The following is a 16,518-nucleotide window of genomic DNA, read 5'->3' as shown; positions in this document are numbered from 1 at the left end:
GTTCTAACCTCTTATTGGCTAACTCTCACATCTTGATTCAACCCATTTCTAATAAACTGTATGTCACCACGAGGTCGTGGCTTACCAGGAAAGATTCAGCATGTCTGACCTGACATCTCCATGGCGGCTCTCTCTGACTCTTCTTCCCAGCATTTTTTTCTGTCTACTCTGCCTACCTAAGTGTTGCCCTATCAAAAAGCCAAAGCAGTTTCTTCTTCTTCTTTTTTTTTAAATTTTTTTAATTTTTTATTTTTTTAGACAGTGTTTCTCTGTAGCTCTGGAGCCTGTCCTGGAACTAGCTCTTTTTTTTTTTAATTCATTCATACACAACTACTTGTCTTCCGGCTTGTTGATGCAGTAAGTCAGACAGCACTTGCCACAATAATGTCTGTCAAAGTGGCTGGCCATGAAAACTCCAGCATCACATTCATCAGAAGGACACTCCCGACAAAGACGACTAATTTTCCCATTTTTATCCACCTTATAGTACTTGAGTACAGTCAGCTTCACCTTCTTCTGATGGAGGCTAATAAAGGAACTGCCTTGGCCCATTTTATTGGTTGGAAGATAGGTGGGAGGAGTAGGCAGAACAGGACGCTTGGAGGAAGAGGAAGTGAGCTCAGACTCCACAGCTCTCCTCTCGGGAGCAGACGCCTCAGAGAGACGCCATGCTCCCAGCTCCCAGGCAGATGCACACGATGAAGCAAGCCGCCAGGTTAGACATGCTGAACCTTTACCGGTAAGACCAGTGCTCACAGATTATTAGAGATGGGTTGATCGGGATGTGAGAATTAGCCTGTAAGGACTAGAGCTAAAGGGCCAAGCAGTGTTTAAATGAATACAGTTTATGTGTTGTTATTTTGGAGCATAAGCTAGCCATGTGGGCAGCCGGAGTGCTGGGGACGCAGCCCCGCCACTCTTATTACTACATTCTTCCTTTTATGCTTGTTCTTCTTGGGGGTAGTGTAAGACTTCTTCTTCCTTTTCTTAGCACCACCATGAAGTCTCAACACCAGATGAAGGGTGGACTCCTTTTGGATGTAGTAGTCAGACAAAGTTGGACACTATAGAAAATGCCAAGGCCAAGATCCAGGATAAGGAAGGAATTCCTCCCGATCAGCAGAGGCTGATCTTCGCTGGCAAGCAGCTGGAAGATGGCTGTACTTTTTTATTTTTTAAAGATTTATTTATTTATTATGTACACAGTGTTCAGCCTCCATGAATGCCTGCAGGCCAGTAGAGGGCACCAGATCTTATTACAGGTGGTTGTGAGCCACCATGTGGTTGCTGGGAATTGAACTCAGGACCTCTGGAAGAGCAGTCAGTGCTCTTAACCGCTGAGTCATCTCTCCAGCCCAAAGCAGTTTCTTTATTCAACCAATGAAAGCAACACATAGACAGAAGAACCTCCTACACCAGGTTACTCCCACGGCTCTGTGACAGGGTTGCACCTGAATTATTATGCAGTCAGGTCACTATTGTAGATCAAAGGGCTCATAGCTAGGTTGGTGTCTACCTTTCTCCTCTGGTAGTGTGCACAGTGCCTTCCAGTACTATGAAAACGACTAGCCGGGCTGTGGTGGCGCACGCCTTTAATACCAGCACTTGGGAGGCAGAGGCAGGTGAATCCCTGTGAGTTTGAGGCCAGTCTGGTCTACAAGAGCTAGTTCCAGGACAGCTAGGACTGTTACTCAGGGAAACCCTGTCTCGAAAAAAACAAAAAAAGCAACAAAGCAAAACAAAACCAAAAGGACTAGCCAGTTGGAGTGAAGGCTCCAGTTAGGCACCAGCTCAACTTCTCTGTGTTCAATGAGATGCGTAAGTGTTATCTTCAGCAATAGGGACTTACTGTCAGTTTGTGGAGAGCAACCAACAGTCTTGGAAATAGCCTGAGTCCTTTGGGGGTTTCCCTGGGGCTCTTTGGACCAGCAACTCAATTAGATACAACCCATTCCTGGCACTGAAAGTTTTACTTGGTGGCAAGAGATGTCTGGTTGGAGCTTTGTCTCCACTGTTCTTTGGTGATTACATTTAGGTTTCTTTTATATAGTATATATTTTAAGGAGTTTCTACTATGGTAGTGTTAATCCCAATGATTGAGTTTAAAGCCAAATGTGGTTTTGTTTTGTTTTGTTTTTTTTGAGACAGGGTTTCTCTGTGGTTTTGGAGCCTGTCCTGGAACTAGCTCTTGTAGACCAGGCTGGTCTCAAACTCACAGAGATCCGCCTGGCTCTGCCTCCTGAGTGCTGGGATTAAAGGCGTGCGCCGCCACCACCGCCCGGCTAAAGCCAAATGTGAAGCGAACTGTAATTAAACACTGGCCAGGTAATTGGATTCTTAACCCCTGAGCCATCTCTCCAGCCTCACCTCCCTTCTTTCTATCAAGTTTGCATTCAACCTTGTTGAAAATAAGGACTATTTTATAGTTAGGCATGAGCTAGACATGATAGCTCATGCCTATGATCTCAGCACTTGGGGAGGGTGAGGTAGGAAGACCATCAAGACATCAGGATCCAGTCTGGGCTACAGAGTGAAAACCACTCATCACCGGACAGAATCTGTCATCCACTCATTGGTTGCTTGTTCACATTCAAGTTCACACCATAGTTTCAAATCCTCCTTTGGAAGAACAACTTGAGCTGGGCGATGGTGGCGCACGCCTTTAATCCCAGCACTCGGGAGGTAGAGGCAGGTGGATCTCTGTGAGTTCGAGACCAGCCTGGTCTACAGAGCTAGTTCCAGGACAGGCTCCAAAGCCACAGAGAACCCCTGTCTCGAAAAACCAAAAAAAAAAAAAAAAAAAAAAAAAAAATTGAAGGATTATCTCATACCTAGCCTTTGGTGAGAAATCTGAATTTTTTTTTTACAAATTAAGAATGTTGTCGGGAGGTGGGGGTGCACACCTTTAATCCCAGCACTCCGGAGGCAGAGGCAGGTGGATCTCTGTGAGTTTGAGGCCAGTCTGGTCTACAAGAGCTAGTTCCAGGACAGGCTCTAAAGCTACAGAGAAACCTTGTCTCAAAAAAACCCAAAACAACAACAAAAAGGCAAAAAAACAAAACAAAACAAAAAAAAAACAACCAAAAAACAAAACAAAACAAAAAAAACCCAAGGAGCCTGAGTCCCATATGTAAAAGCAAAGAACCTTTATTCAAGTTTGAACTTGGACTGTCCGTGTGTCCAAAGCAGTGGCACGATCAGAGAGTCTCGAGCTCAGCTGGGGAGCTGGGGTGGGGTTTTATCTTAGCAGAGGTTGGGGTAAGGGATTTCTAAGGTTCAGAACCCCAGATTGCTGCCATTTGTCCAGCAGTGTTCTGGTGAAAGGGGGTGGGTATGTGCTGAGAGACATCAGGTGCTCCTATCTGCAATGGTTGAAATGTTAGGTATTTCCTTCAGAACATTAGGTACTTTCTCCTTGGATGATCTGCTCCTGGATGGTGCCTGGGTAGTTGCTGTTGAGAATGTTATGGCTGGGCCCTACAAACTGGTCTATGTAGGCCAGTAGCTCTCAACATGGGTGTCAAACCGTCTTTTCATGGGGGTCACATATCAGATATCCTGTATATAAGATATTTACATTCCTTTTTTTTTTTATTTTCTGAGACAAGATTTCGCTGTAGCTTTGGGGCCTGTCCTGGAACTTGTAGACCAGGCTGGCCTTGAACTCACAGAGATCTGCCTTTGGTTTGATTTGGTCTGATTTGGATTATTGCATCAGGAGAGAGGCTTATCGGGCCAGAAAAGCTTTACAACTACCACCCGGCTGATAGTTACATTCTTAACAGTAGCAGAATTACAGTTATGAAGTAGCCACAAAAATAATGTTATGGTTGAGGTCACCACATCATGAGGAACTGAATTAAAGGGTTGCAGCATTAGGCAGGTTGAGAACCACTGATTTAGGGAGTTCCAGGCCAAGCAGAATCATGTAGTGATTAAGTATCTCTCTCTCACTCTCTCTTTTTAATTTGTTGTTTCGAGATATGGTTTCTCTGTGTAGCTCTGACTGACTATCCTGGAACTTGTTATGCAGACCAGGTGGCCTCGAACCTGGAGATCTGCCTGCCTCTGCCTCCCGAGTGCTGGGATTAAAGGTGTGCGCCCTTTAGAAATTGACCTGGAGGCAAGTGGGAGCCATTAAGTAGCTTTTTTTTTTTTTTTCGAGACAGGGTTTCTCCGTAGCTTTTGGTTCCTGTCCTGGAACTAGCTCTTGTAGACCAGGCTGGCCTCGAACTCACAGAGATCCGCCTGCCTCTGCCTCCCGAGTGCTGGGATTAAAGGCGTGCGCCACCACCGCCCGGCCCATTAAGTAGCTTTGTAGACATATTTTCCTAAACTAATTTTCTTTCAATATTTATAAGAATATTTTCTGTGTTAATTAATTAATTAATTTTTTGTTTTTGTTTTTTGAGACAGGGTTTCTCTGTATATCTTTGAAGCCTATCCTGGAACTTCCGCTATAAACCAGGCTGGCCTTGTACTCACAAGAGATCCACCTGCCTCTGCCTCCTGAGTGCTGAGATTAAAGGTATGTGCCACCTCTGTTAAACAACTTATTTAATTTTTTTTTTTTTTAATTTTTGAGACTGGGTTTCTCCGTAGCTTTTGGTTCCTGTCCTGGAACTACCTCTTGTAGACCAGGCTGGCATCGAACTCACAGAGATCCGCCTGCCTCTGCCTCCGGAGTGCTGGGATTAAAGGCGTGAGCCACCACCGCCTGGCCTTATTTAATTTTTTATGATATGAGTGTTTTGCCTACATCTATGCATGTGTACCACATGTGTGTCTGGTGCCTGAGTAGGTCAGAAGAGGACATCAGATTTCCTGGGACTGGGCTTAATAGATATTTGTGAACCACCATGTGGGCCCCGGGAACTGAACTTGAGTCCTTTGCAAGAACTGCCAGGGCTCTTCTCTTCTCCTGCCTCCACTTTAATACTTTAACAACACAGGGAGGGCTGGAGAGATGGCTCAGTGGTTAAGAGCATTGCCTGCTCTTCCAAAGGTCCTGAGTTCAATTCCCAGCAACCACATGGTAGCTCACAACCATCTGTAAAGAGGTCTGGCACCCTCTTCTGGCCTTCAGGCATACACATAGAATATTGTATACATAATAAATAAATATTAAAAAAAACACAGGGAGGAGTCTAAATGTGGAGGTGTAAGCCTACAATCTCAGCACTGAGGGTGAGGCAGAGGCCAAGTCGTCATTCTTCGCTGAACATCCATACTGAGGCCAGCCTGGGCTACAGGATACCCTATTCAAATTAAACTGATTAATTTTTTTTGTTTGTTTTTTCGAGACAGGGTTTCTCTGTGGCTTTTGAGCCTGTAATGGAACTAGCTCTGTAGACCAGGCTGGTCTCGAACTCACAGAGATCTGCCTGCCTCTGCCTCCCGAGTGTTGGGATAATAGGTGTGTGCCACCATCGCCTGGCAAACTGATTAATTTTTAAGAGACAGGGTGTCTCGGGCTGGAGAGATGACTCAGTGGTTAAGAGCATTGCCTGCTCTTCCAAAGGTCCTGAGTTCAATTCCCGGCAACCACATGGTGGCTCACAACCATCTGTAAAGAGGTCTGGTACCCTCTTCTGGCCTGCAGACATGCACACAGACAAAATATTGTATACTAAATAAATAAGTAAATAAATATTTAAAAAAAAAAAAGAGACAGGGTGTCTCTGTGTAAAAGCCCTAGAACTTGCTTTGTAGACCAGGTTGGCTTTGAACTCATAGAGTTCTGCCTGCTTCTGCCTCTCGAGTACTTAGATTAAAGGCATGTGCCACATCACGCCTGGCTGGGGTAATCTATTTTTATTTTTATTTATTTTATTTTTCCATTCAAAAATTTCCACTTCTTCCCCTCCTCCCATTTCCCTCCTGCTCCCCCACTCACCCTCCTCCTTTCCCCTCCAGTCTTAAGAGAGGCCTGGGTACCCTGCCCTGTGGGAAGTCCAAGGCCCTCCCCCCTCCATCCAGGTCTAGGAAGCTGTGCATCCAGATAGACTAAGGTCCCAAAAAGCCAGTACATGCAGTAAAGACAAATTCCCAGTGCCATTGTCATTGGCTCTCAGTCTGCTCCAATTGTTGGCCACATTCAGAGGGTCCAGTTTGATGACATGCTTGTTCAGTCCCAGTCCAGCTGGATTTGGTGAGCTCCCAAATATCTCATGCAAACACACTGGGGTATTTTGACTACAAGTTAGCTAACTCGGACCGTAATTGAACACTCGGACACAGCAAGAAGAACTGCCTAGAGGATTTTAAAGGTTAAAAACTGCAAGAAGGGTGGCACAAGCCTTGGTGTTTTGGGATTGGGCAAAGTATACAACTTTTGAATTCATTGGATGGGGTGTAGGGGATTTGCAAAACAGTGACTGTCAGCAGACAAGAATTTTAAAACAGTGGTTAATCAGATACCTACAAGGATGTTCACAGCAAACAGGTGTTTGAAAGACCCTCAACGAGGACCTTTTTTCGGGAGGAGACCTCTCCAACGCCAAGGAGCAGGCTGAGAATGCATGGATGCGTGCAAATCGCAAGAGGTTTATTGAGTAGACACAGGTACCTGTGGGCGGCAAGATCTCTCAGAAGACTTGCGCGCCTGCCAACTGGAGGGCGGGCTTTTTATAGGGGAGAGCAAAAGCAAGTTTACAGAAGCAAAAGCATGGTTATCCGAATGAGGCGGGGGCATGAATGGTTTCCTCTCTCAGCATGGATGCCTGGCAACAGTCATCCTGTTCCTATCTTTTAGATATCCTGTTTTGCAGTCAACCTGTTTTGTTGATGTCCTATCTTATTGACATCCTGCCTTGCAGTCTTCCTATCTCATAGACATCCTGCTCTCTCAAGCACGTGGGATGTTCTTACGAGAGCAGGCTGGCTGCTGATCTGGAGAATTTTTTTAAAGCAAACAGGACATTCCCCCGGAGCACGCTAGCTGCGGGTTTTGAGGAGGAGGTCTGTAGGGTCTTTCAGTGTTGTTTGGACACCCTGGTGGGCCACTTTGATCAGGGCAGGCATACTTTCTTGGACGTGTTTATGACTTTCCTGGGCTGCATTTACCCTCCACCCCCCCAGTTAGGTCCTGTCTAAAATAGAGTTCTTTTTCAAAATGGAGTTTGTTCTGCTCCTTCAATATAGGCAAGCAAAACACTCAAATACACACAAAAAATTATTAAGACTAAAAATTTAAAATGATAGTAACGAATAAAAGTCTTGTTAATTTTTAGACTGCAATTTTTTGTTTTGTTTTGTTTTTTGAGACAGGTTTCTCTGTAGCTTTGGAGAGAGTCCTGGAACTAGCTCTTGTAGACCAGGCTGACCTCGCACTCCTTCCTCTGCCTCTCGCACGCTCGGATTCAAGATGTGCACCACCACTCCTTGGCTTGTAATTAATTTTTTTATAAACCAAGTAAATTCAGGGATCTGGTATGGTCATACATACCTGTAATTCCCACTCAGGATAGTGAGTTCTAGGCTAGCCTGGAATGTGTAGGGAGACACTGACTCAAAACAAAACAAAACAAAAAATCTCAAGGTTTAAAGATGTTATTCAGTGACAGAAGGCTTCCCTGGTGTGTGCTTGGTCCCAAGTTCCACCCCCTGCGTGTAAAAAATACAATCAATTCAAAGTTCTACTCTCCTATGTGTGTGGTTGGGCCACTGTGTGTGTGTGGGGGGGGGTGGGTGGGTGTATATGTGTTCATATGTTTAGGGCTGATGTCAATCTTAGGGGTTGTTTCTCTGGAGTCTTTTCAGATATAGTTTGTCCCTGGAACTGTAGCTCACTGACTAGGCTAGGTTGGCATATCTGTAACCCTAGGTACTAGTCTCTACTTACCCAGTGCTAAAATGGCAGAGTGTACCTTTATGACTAGGTGTGGTGGCACACACCATTAGTTCCAGCAGGGAAGCAGGGGCAGGCAAATCTCTGAGTTCAAGGCCATTCTGGTCTTGAAAAAGCATAAGCAAAACCAGCCAAACAAACAAAAAGATGTGCCCTTATGCTGGACTCTTTTTGTTTGCTTCTTGTTTTTTGCTTCTTTTTTCTTTTTTTCTTTTTTTTTTTTTTTTTTTGGTTTTTCGAGACAGGGTTTCTCTGTGGTTTTGGAGCCTGTCCTGTGACTAGCTCTTGTAGACCAGGCTGGTCTCGAACTCACAGAGATCCACCTGCCTCTGCCTCCCAAGTGCTGGGATTAAAGGCGTGCGCCACCACCGCCCGGCTGCTTCTTTTTTCAAAACAGCGTTTCTTCATGTCACAGTCCTAACTGTCCTGGAACTAGTGCTTGTAAACCAGGCTGTTATGCCGAACTCTATTTTTTTTTTTTAAAGATTTTTATTTATTTATATGTATACAGTGTTCTGCCTGCAGGTATGCTTGCTTGCCAGAAGAGGGCACCATATCTCATTACAGGTGGTTGTGAACCACACCATGTGGTTGCTGGGAATTGAACTCAGGACCTCTGGAAGAGCAACCAGTGCTCTTAAGCTTTGAGCCATCTCTCCAGGCCTATGCCGAACTCTTTATATGGTTTCTAAATATCTGAATTCAGGTCCTGGTTTGCATACAAGTACTATACTGACTAAGCCATCTTTCTTGCCATCAAAGTATATATTTTTTTGAGACAGGGTTTCTCTGTGTAACTAGCTCTTGTAGACCAGCCTGGCCTTGAACTCACAGAGATCCACCTGTCTCTGCCTCCCTAATGCTGGGATTAAAGACATGGGTCACCACTGCCTGGCCAAAGTCATGTTCTTTACCTTGAAGTTTAGTTTTATTTTCATTATTTCTCTTGCTGTGAAGGCACACCATGACCAAGGCAATTTATAGAAGAAAGCATTTAATTTGGGAACTATGGTTCCAAAGGGTCCAAAGTGTTGTAGAGTCCATGACCATCATGATGGGAACATGGCAGCAGGCAGGCGAACGTGGCACTAGAGCAGTAACTGAGAGCTTACACACATGACTCACAAGCTGGAGGCAGAAAGAGAGAAATAACTGGGAATGATATTGGCTTTTGAAATCCCAAGGTTACCTTCAGTGACACACGTCCTGCAACAAGGGTGCACCTCCTAATCTTTCTCAAACAGTTCAGCCAACTGGGAACCAACCTTCCAAACATTCATTGTGGGGGCCATTTTCATTCAAACCGCAAGTGCTACTGGGCAGAGGTGGCACGCACCCTTTAATCCCAGCACTCAGGAGGCAGAGGAAGACAGATTTCTGAGTTTGAAACCAACATGGTCTACAGAGAGAGCCCCAGGACAGCCATCGCTACACAGAGAAATCCTGTCTCAAAAAGACAAACAACAACAAAACAAAAGAAAAACAAAAGAACAAACAAACTACCACAAACTTCTCTTTTAAATATTTTATACCTTGAAAAATAATTCACATGCACACAAAATATTTTGATCATATCTACTTCCTAATACCTCTCTCTTCTTTCTATTGCATGCGTGCCTATGATATTTCTTTCTTTCTTTCTTTCTTTTTTTTTTTTTGTGTGGTTTTTCGAGACAGGGTTTCTCTGTGGTTTTGGAGCCTGTCCTGGAACTAGCTCTTGTAGACCAGCCTGGCCTTGAACTCACAGAGATCCGCCTGCCTCTGCCTCCCGAGTGCTGGGATTAAAGGGGTGCGCCACCACCACCCGGCTGATATTTCTTTTTTCTTGAGCAAAATTAATTTTCTAACGATTTATTTGATATCAGAAACTTTGGTGCAGAAAATTGAAGTTAACTCACATTCTTGAAATGACTTTCATGCATTCTTCAGTAGCTGCTGTCTCTCCATCAACCAATGCAAAGTCCACACTTTCTCCACTCTATTGCCAACACCTGCCAGGGAGGTACCAAAGCCCATGCTTAGGAGTTTTCCATGCACTACAGGAGAATTCTAACTCTGTGGCAGGACTCTAGAGTGTACAGGTGTCAGTGCTTGTGAACACCCGACAGGACCTTCTTCTCTTTGGATAGCCTTCCATTTCCCAAGAGAAAATTTGGTTTCTTGCTGTCCAGGCATCACTCCTCTGGCTTCTTCCAGATGCTGATGCTTATTGTGATCATCCAATTTTTGTTTGTTTTGTTTTTTCAAGACAGGGTTTCCCTGTGTAGCCATGGCTGTTCTGGAACTTGCTCTGTAGATCAGGCTGGCCTTGAACTCACAGAGATCCTCCTGCCTCAGCCTCCCAAGTGCTGGGATTAAAGGTGTGTGCCACCACTGCCCAGCAAGATATAACTTCTATAGCTTTATGTGAAAAAACAGTTTTACAAGAATGGGCATGGAGAAAGCTCAGGCGCCAGAAAATCTTCAGTCACATAGATTGCTCAAAGGTCACCAGACCACATGGCACAGCCACTCCAGCCTTCTGGGCAAAAAACAGGTTTTGCATCCTTTCCCTTGAAGGAACATCCCTGTATATTCAACATTCCAGGTTCCCCTTCTGCACATCTATGAGCAAAAAAATCCTCCATGTCTCTGTAAGGTGGGAACCCCAAACCCCTCCACGGTACTTCTCAGTTGTCCTAAGGACCTACCTACCACCAGGTCCCACCTCCTGAATGTTCCATGTCATCTTAATACTGTCACCTGGTAACAAGATCTTCATGGCACCAATCTGGAGGGATAAAAACCACATCATTGCTGGCAAATAAAGACTTTCAATTGATTTAAACCAGTGTCTGAGCAGTCTTCTCTGGTAGCTACCCCACAACAGTTTTGGAGGCCCTGCTAAGATCCCCAGAGACCTTGAGACACTGGCAGGGTTGGGGGATGGTGGGGAGGGGCCGGTGTGTGTGCTCAGGGCTCCTTGGAGCAGGAAGAGTGTCGTGGTCAAGGAGCTCCCAGGGGATGTATAAGCTAAGTTCCAAGTCCCCAAGACTCCCTTTTACCAATCACTGCCTAGTACTTCAGAGGAATCTGGTACCTTGCTCCTAAAAGGAAACATGAGAAAGTCACATAGTCTGCCTCTTGTGGCATGAATTCTAATTGTTCTTAATAAAAACCTGGAGTCGGGTATTAGAGAGTGAAAGTTGAGATCAGAGAAGCAGTTGCAGCCAGACACCAGAGAGACCTTTTACCTCTACTGAATCCTCAGACCAAAAAGGTGATTCTGTCCTCAGACTGCCTCTTCAGACTGCGTCCTCTGACTGTTTGCCGCAGACTGCACTTCAGATTGCCCTGTGCTCCTTACTCATCCAGCCTTGTATTCCTCGTCCTGTCCAGTCATATCATTCCTGTCTTTTGTTTGTTTTTTGTTTTGTTTGTTGTTTGTTTTTTGGTTTTTTTGAGACAGGGTTTCTCTGTGGCCTTGGAGCATGTCCTGGAACTAGCTCTTGTAGACCAGGCTGGTCTCGAACTCACAGAGAGCGGTTGCTCTCTGCATCCTGAGAGCTGGGATTAAAGACCCACTGTGCCACCACTGCCTGCCTATCCAGTGGTTTAGCTCTGCACTCTAATCTTCAGGTAAGCTTTACTTGCTAGATTACAAATGAAATATCAGTAGAGTCACCTCTGGAGGTTGGGTTTGGTTAAGGCACCTTCCATTTGGACATACAAAAGAGGTAAGATGCAGCCACTGATCCAGTTTCTGGTATCCATGCAAGACATACTGGATTACCTGTCTGTTCAGGTGTGGCCGCTCCTGGCTGTCTTTACCCTGTGTGTCTCTCCGTATGTGTCTTTCTGTCAGTTCTGTTTTCCTATATTGCCCTGTGACTTTCTTTGGTGTGAGAACCTCCTGGTTTAAGACCTGTGCCCTTCCTCTTGGCAACCTGAATCCTTTTGGCTCTGCCAGGTCACCCCAGAGAGACCAAATCAAACCTCCATCTGTCCCACTATGGGAGCCCAAATGCTTGCTTGTTTCATTGTTTGACTCCGGGCTCAAGGGTCAGGGTTGGTTCCTGTGTGGAGGTGGGGAGGGGCCAGAACTCTCATCCAGGGCCAGCTGCCCTCTATTGCGACTGTGTAAACAGGTGAGCGTTCCCTCTGCTCCATGCCTGCTCTAAGCAGCCCCTGGGAAGGGGGAAAGCTCCCCTGGGCTGAGCCAGAAGGAAAAGAGAAAGTTTCTCTTCTTTCTTTTGCATAATGTATGTCTTCTTTTAAACTAATGATCCTGTATAACTAGAAACTCACCATTCTGGAAAAAGTAGAAAAACTGCCCCTGGGCTGGGCATGAGATCATTGCCAGACAAATGGGACAAAATGGGATTATCCCTTCTCTCCAACACTGACCAAGGAGACTAAACATTTTTTTCTAGGTCCTTTTCAGAAGAATTAAAGACAGATGCTAAAACGATTGCCTTTGCCATCCAGTCAGCCCCAGATAGTGGAAAAATTTTTTTTTTGAGACTTTAGAAACAGCTCTGACTTTGACTCCAGTCCTAGCACTTCCAGATGTCTCAAGACCAGTTTGTTCACAAAACAAAAGACAGGAGGGGTTTTAACCAAACTTTGGGGCCATGGAAACACCCTGTGACAAAAAATTGTACCCTCTATGTAGCCATAGGATGGCTCACCTAAGGGCTGTGGCAGCTACTGCTAGTCTGATGAAAACCAAACAAGCGAGTAAACTTCTCATCAGGATCTTTTAAGTCAAATCACTCCACATCAGTCATTGAGGCTCTCCTCTGAGGACTGCCAATGCTGGCTGTCTAATGTCTATGTGACCGACCCATTACCAGGCTCTACTCCTGAACTGCTTTTGAGTCCAGTTTGAGAAATCCACTGCTATCAACCCTGTTGTTACTCTCTTGCCTGATGACAACTCATCCATGGCTGTATGAGATGAAAGATGAAACCTGGTGTGTAGAAGCTACAATCGTTATTCTAACTGCATTGAGTTGGGCCTGGGGTGGTTTGAATAGGAACGGCCCCCACAGACTCATGTGTTTCAATGCTTGACTGGAGTGGTACTCAGGAGGTCTGATATTGTTGGCATAGGTGGCCTTGTTGGAAGATGTGTGTCCCTACGGGGCTAGGCTTTGAGGTCTCATATATGCTCAAGCTATGCCCAACGTGATACTAGTCTTCTGCTGCTTGTGGATCAAGATGTAGAACTCTCAGCACCTTCTCCAGCACCGTGTCTGCCTGCACAATGCCTTGCTTCCTACCATGATGATAATGGACTAAACCTCTAGACTGTAAACCAGCTCCAGTTAAATGTTTTCCTTTATAAGAGTTTCCGTGGTCATGGTGTCTCTTCACAGTGAAAGAAACCACAACTAAGACAGGGACCTTGGCCCAAATAATAGAACAGATTGATCTGACCCAGGCTCTCAGACAGAGAAAAGAAAAGTCCACTATCATATGTGTGGACAGTTACTGTGCTTTTACTACTGGGTATGTCCACAGTATAACCTATAGAGAAAGAGGGCTTCTCCCTGCTGGAAAGCAAGGACATTAGAAAATCTTGGACCTCCTAGAGACTAGGAATTGTTATACTTCACTACCAGCCGCTGACCTGGCTGTCTGACAAATGGTCCTAAAGACAGTGGGGCATATTAACTCTGTAGTAAAGAAGAAATGGACAATTCAAACCTACAGATTGGTAGAGGACACCAGGTGGAAAGATCATTGTACCAGAAACAACTAGCAAGATTGTGGTAACTCACGTTCACCGGGCAACCCATCTGGGTTCCACAAAGCTTTCTGAGTTGCTCAGTCCAAGATATGTTATAACTAGAATGGACATCCTAGCGCAAAAATATCTCAGCCAGATGCCAGATTTGTGTTTATTCAATGAAAAACAGAGATCCCTTACTTAGGAAGTAGTCTGAATGAGAGACTAACACTCAGACAAATGCTGGGAAAACTGACTTCACCAAGATCAGGCCTGTCAGGGGAAGATATAAGAACTTGCTAGTTTTTAGAGATACCATTTCCAGGTGGGTGGCAGCATTTCCCGCTGTCATAATCAGGGTTTCGATTGCTATGAAGAGACACTGTGGCCATGGCAACTTTTATAAGGAAACATTTAATTGGGGCTTGCTTACCGTTCAGAGGTTTAGTTCATTATCCTCATGGTGGGAAGAAAGCAAGGCAGCGTGCAGGCAGACATGGTTCTGGAGAAGGAGTTGAGAGTTCTGCATCCGGATTGGCAGGCCACAAGAAGAGAATAAGACATTGGCCCCCGACTTGATCATATGGAATGTCAAAGCCCATCCCCACTAATACTTCCTCCAACAAAACCACACCCACCCCAAAAAGGCCACACCTCCTAACAGTGCCATACCCTATGGGCCAATCAGGCAAATTTTCATTCAATCCACATTTCACTCTCTGGTCCCCATAGACTTGTAGCCATATCATAATGCAGAATCCATGTAGTCCAACTTCAGTAGTCCCCATTGTCTATCATTGTATCAACTCTGTTTAAAAGTTCAAAGTCTCTTCTGAGACTTATGCAATCTCTTAACTATAATCCCTATAAAATCAAAATGAAAAAGCAGATTGCATACTTACATCTTGTAGTAAGGAGGCCTTTTGTTCATTTCCCGGCTGCCCAGATTCCTGAAATAGCTATACAGAACTGTATTAGTTAAATCATGGCTTGGCCAATTACTTAAGTGTATTGCTAGCTAGCTCTTACATCTGAAATCAACCCATCTCCATTATCTTATATTTTACCATGAGGCTTGTGGCCTACTGGCAAGGTTTCAGCATGGCAGCTCCATGGCTTCTCCCCTGACTCCGCCTTCCTTCTCCCAGCATTCAGTTTAGTTTTCCCCACCTACCTCTGTTCTACCCTATTAGGCCAAGCCAGTTTCTTTATTAACCAATGGTATTCACAGCATACTGAGGGGACTCCCACATCAACTTCTAACATATAATGGTGTAGGATATACATTACCATTTCAAAAAGGAGGAAGGGGGAGGGGCTGGAGAGATGGCTCAGAGGGTAAGGGCACTAGCTGCTCTTCCAGAGGTCTCGAGTTCGATTCCCAGCAACCACATGGTGGCTCACAACCATCTGTAATGAGACCTTCCTTGCCAGCAGTACATTGTATGCTTAATAAATAAACTTTAAAAATGTGTAAAATGTATCCTTTAAAAAAAAAAAAGGAGGAAGGGGTCCATAATGAGGAAATACTGCACCAAAGCAAGACCAAAAAAAAAAAAAAAAAAAAAAAGCAGGGCAAATTTCAAACTCTGCATTTCCATGTCTGAGGTCAAAATGCTTTTCAGATCTCCAACTCCTTTCAGCTTTGTTGACTGCAACACACTTCTTCCTCTTGGGCTGGTTTTACTCCTGTTAGCAGCTTTCCTTGGTAAATATCCCATAACTCTGTCATCTCCAATATCTTGGGGTTTCTAAGTCAATCCAGGTTTCACCTTTACATCTTCACACAATGTCCCCCCCCCAGGCCTCCATGTGTTATACCCAGGTCACAGAGTCCTCCCAAAACCCACTAGGAGACCGAGTCCTGTATGTAAAAGCAAAGAGCCTTTATTCTTACACAAGTTTGCAAACTCAGACTCTCTGTGTGTCCAAGTTCTGGGTGATCAGAGAGCCCCAAGCTCAGTTGGGGTTGGGTTTTTGTAGCAGCAAAAGTGGGGGTGAGGAATTTCTAAGGTCCAGGACCCCTGATTGGCTGGCATTTGTCTAGGAGTGTCCTGGTGAAAAGCGATGGGTGTGTGCTGGCAGGTGAGCGTATCTACAACAGTTGTTAGGAATTTCCTTTGGGTTGTCTGCTCCTGAGTGATGCCTGGCTAGTCTCAGTTTGTGGTCTTTCTTGGAACCAGGATAAACTATTGAGACTCAGGCCTCTATCGAGCTTGTCATGGCTGGGTCCAACACATGCAGAGACACCGCTGACATAAACCTGGCCTCAGTGGCTTTCCTTAATCTCAGAGGGAGATTCCATAACCTCTTTCTTGTTTCCTTGACGCTACAGACAGAATCTTGTGGCTGAGGCTGCCAAGTTCTGCTGCTTACTGGGGCTGGAACATGGAATGTTCCTGGGAACTGATAAAGTCAGATACAGGGGAGGTGATACCAAACATGGCTATAAACTAGAAGCCCCATCCATATTCCCTTTTTTGTTGTTGTTGTTGTTGTTTTTTGGTTTTTTTGAGACAGGGTTTCTCTGTGTAGCTTTGCAGCCTGTCCTGGAACTCACTCTGTAAACCAGGCTGGCCTTGAACTCTTTGAACTCTTTAGTTAGGGTTTTTGTTGCTGGGAAGAGACACCATGACCATGGCAACTCTTCTAAAGGAGAACATTTAATTGGGTGACTTACAGTTCAGTGGATCAGTCCATTATCATCACGGTGGGACTGGTGACATGCAGGCAGACATGGTGCTGGAGTAGGAATTGAGAGTTTTACATCTTGATATGCAGGCAATAGTAAATGATCTGGTGTTGTAATAAGGGCGGCAGGGTTGCGTCCCCAGCACCCCGGCTGCCTGCTCGGCTAGCTTATGCCCCTGAAATAACAACACACAAACTGTATTCATTTAATCACTGCTTGGCCCATTCTCTTCTAGGCTAATTCTCACATATTAATTTAGCCCAT

General features: G+C 45.0%; 1 protein-coding gene across 1 annotated transcript; it reads right to left on the bottom strand.

The window, feature by feature from the left end:
• Nucleotides 1-330: 330 nt before the first annotated feature.
• LOC121434872 (ubiquitin-40S ribosomal protein S27a-like) lies at nucleotides 331-13,632 on the bottom strand. The gene is made up of 4 exons (XM_041633890.1): nucleotides 13,615-13,632; nucleotides 10,557-10,619; nucleotides 930-1,064; nucleotides 331-510 (listed from the first exon to the last, which is right to left on the bottom strand). Exons 1-4 carry the CDS (start codon nucleotides 13,630-13,632, stop codon nucleotides 331-333), a joined length of 396 nt encoding a protein of 131 aa, XP_041489824.1.
• Between the last annotated feature and the right edge of the window lie 2,886 nt (nucleotides 13,633-16,518).

This window comes from Microtus oregoni, unplaced genomic scaffold, assembly GCF_018167655.1.
Source record: "Microtus oregoni isolate MIOR12 unplaced genomic scaffold, Mior012 000045F_ref0000178, whole genome shotgun sequence".
In the NCBI taxonomy this organism is placed as follows: domain Eukaryota; kingdom Metazoa; phylum Chordata; class Mammalia; order Rodentia; family Cricetidae; genus Microtus; species Microtus oregoni.
Note: the sequence above shows the minus strand (reverse complement) of the source record. Positions and strands in the feature narration are given on the sequence as shown.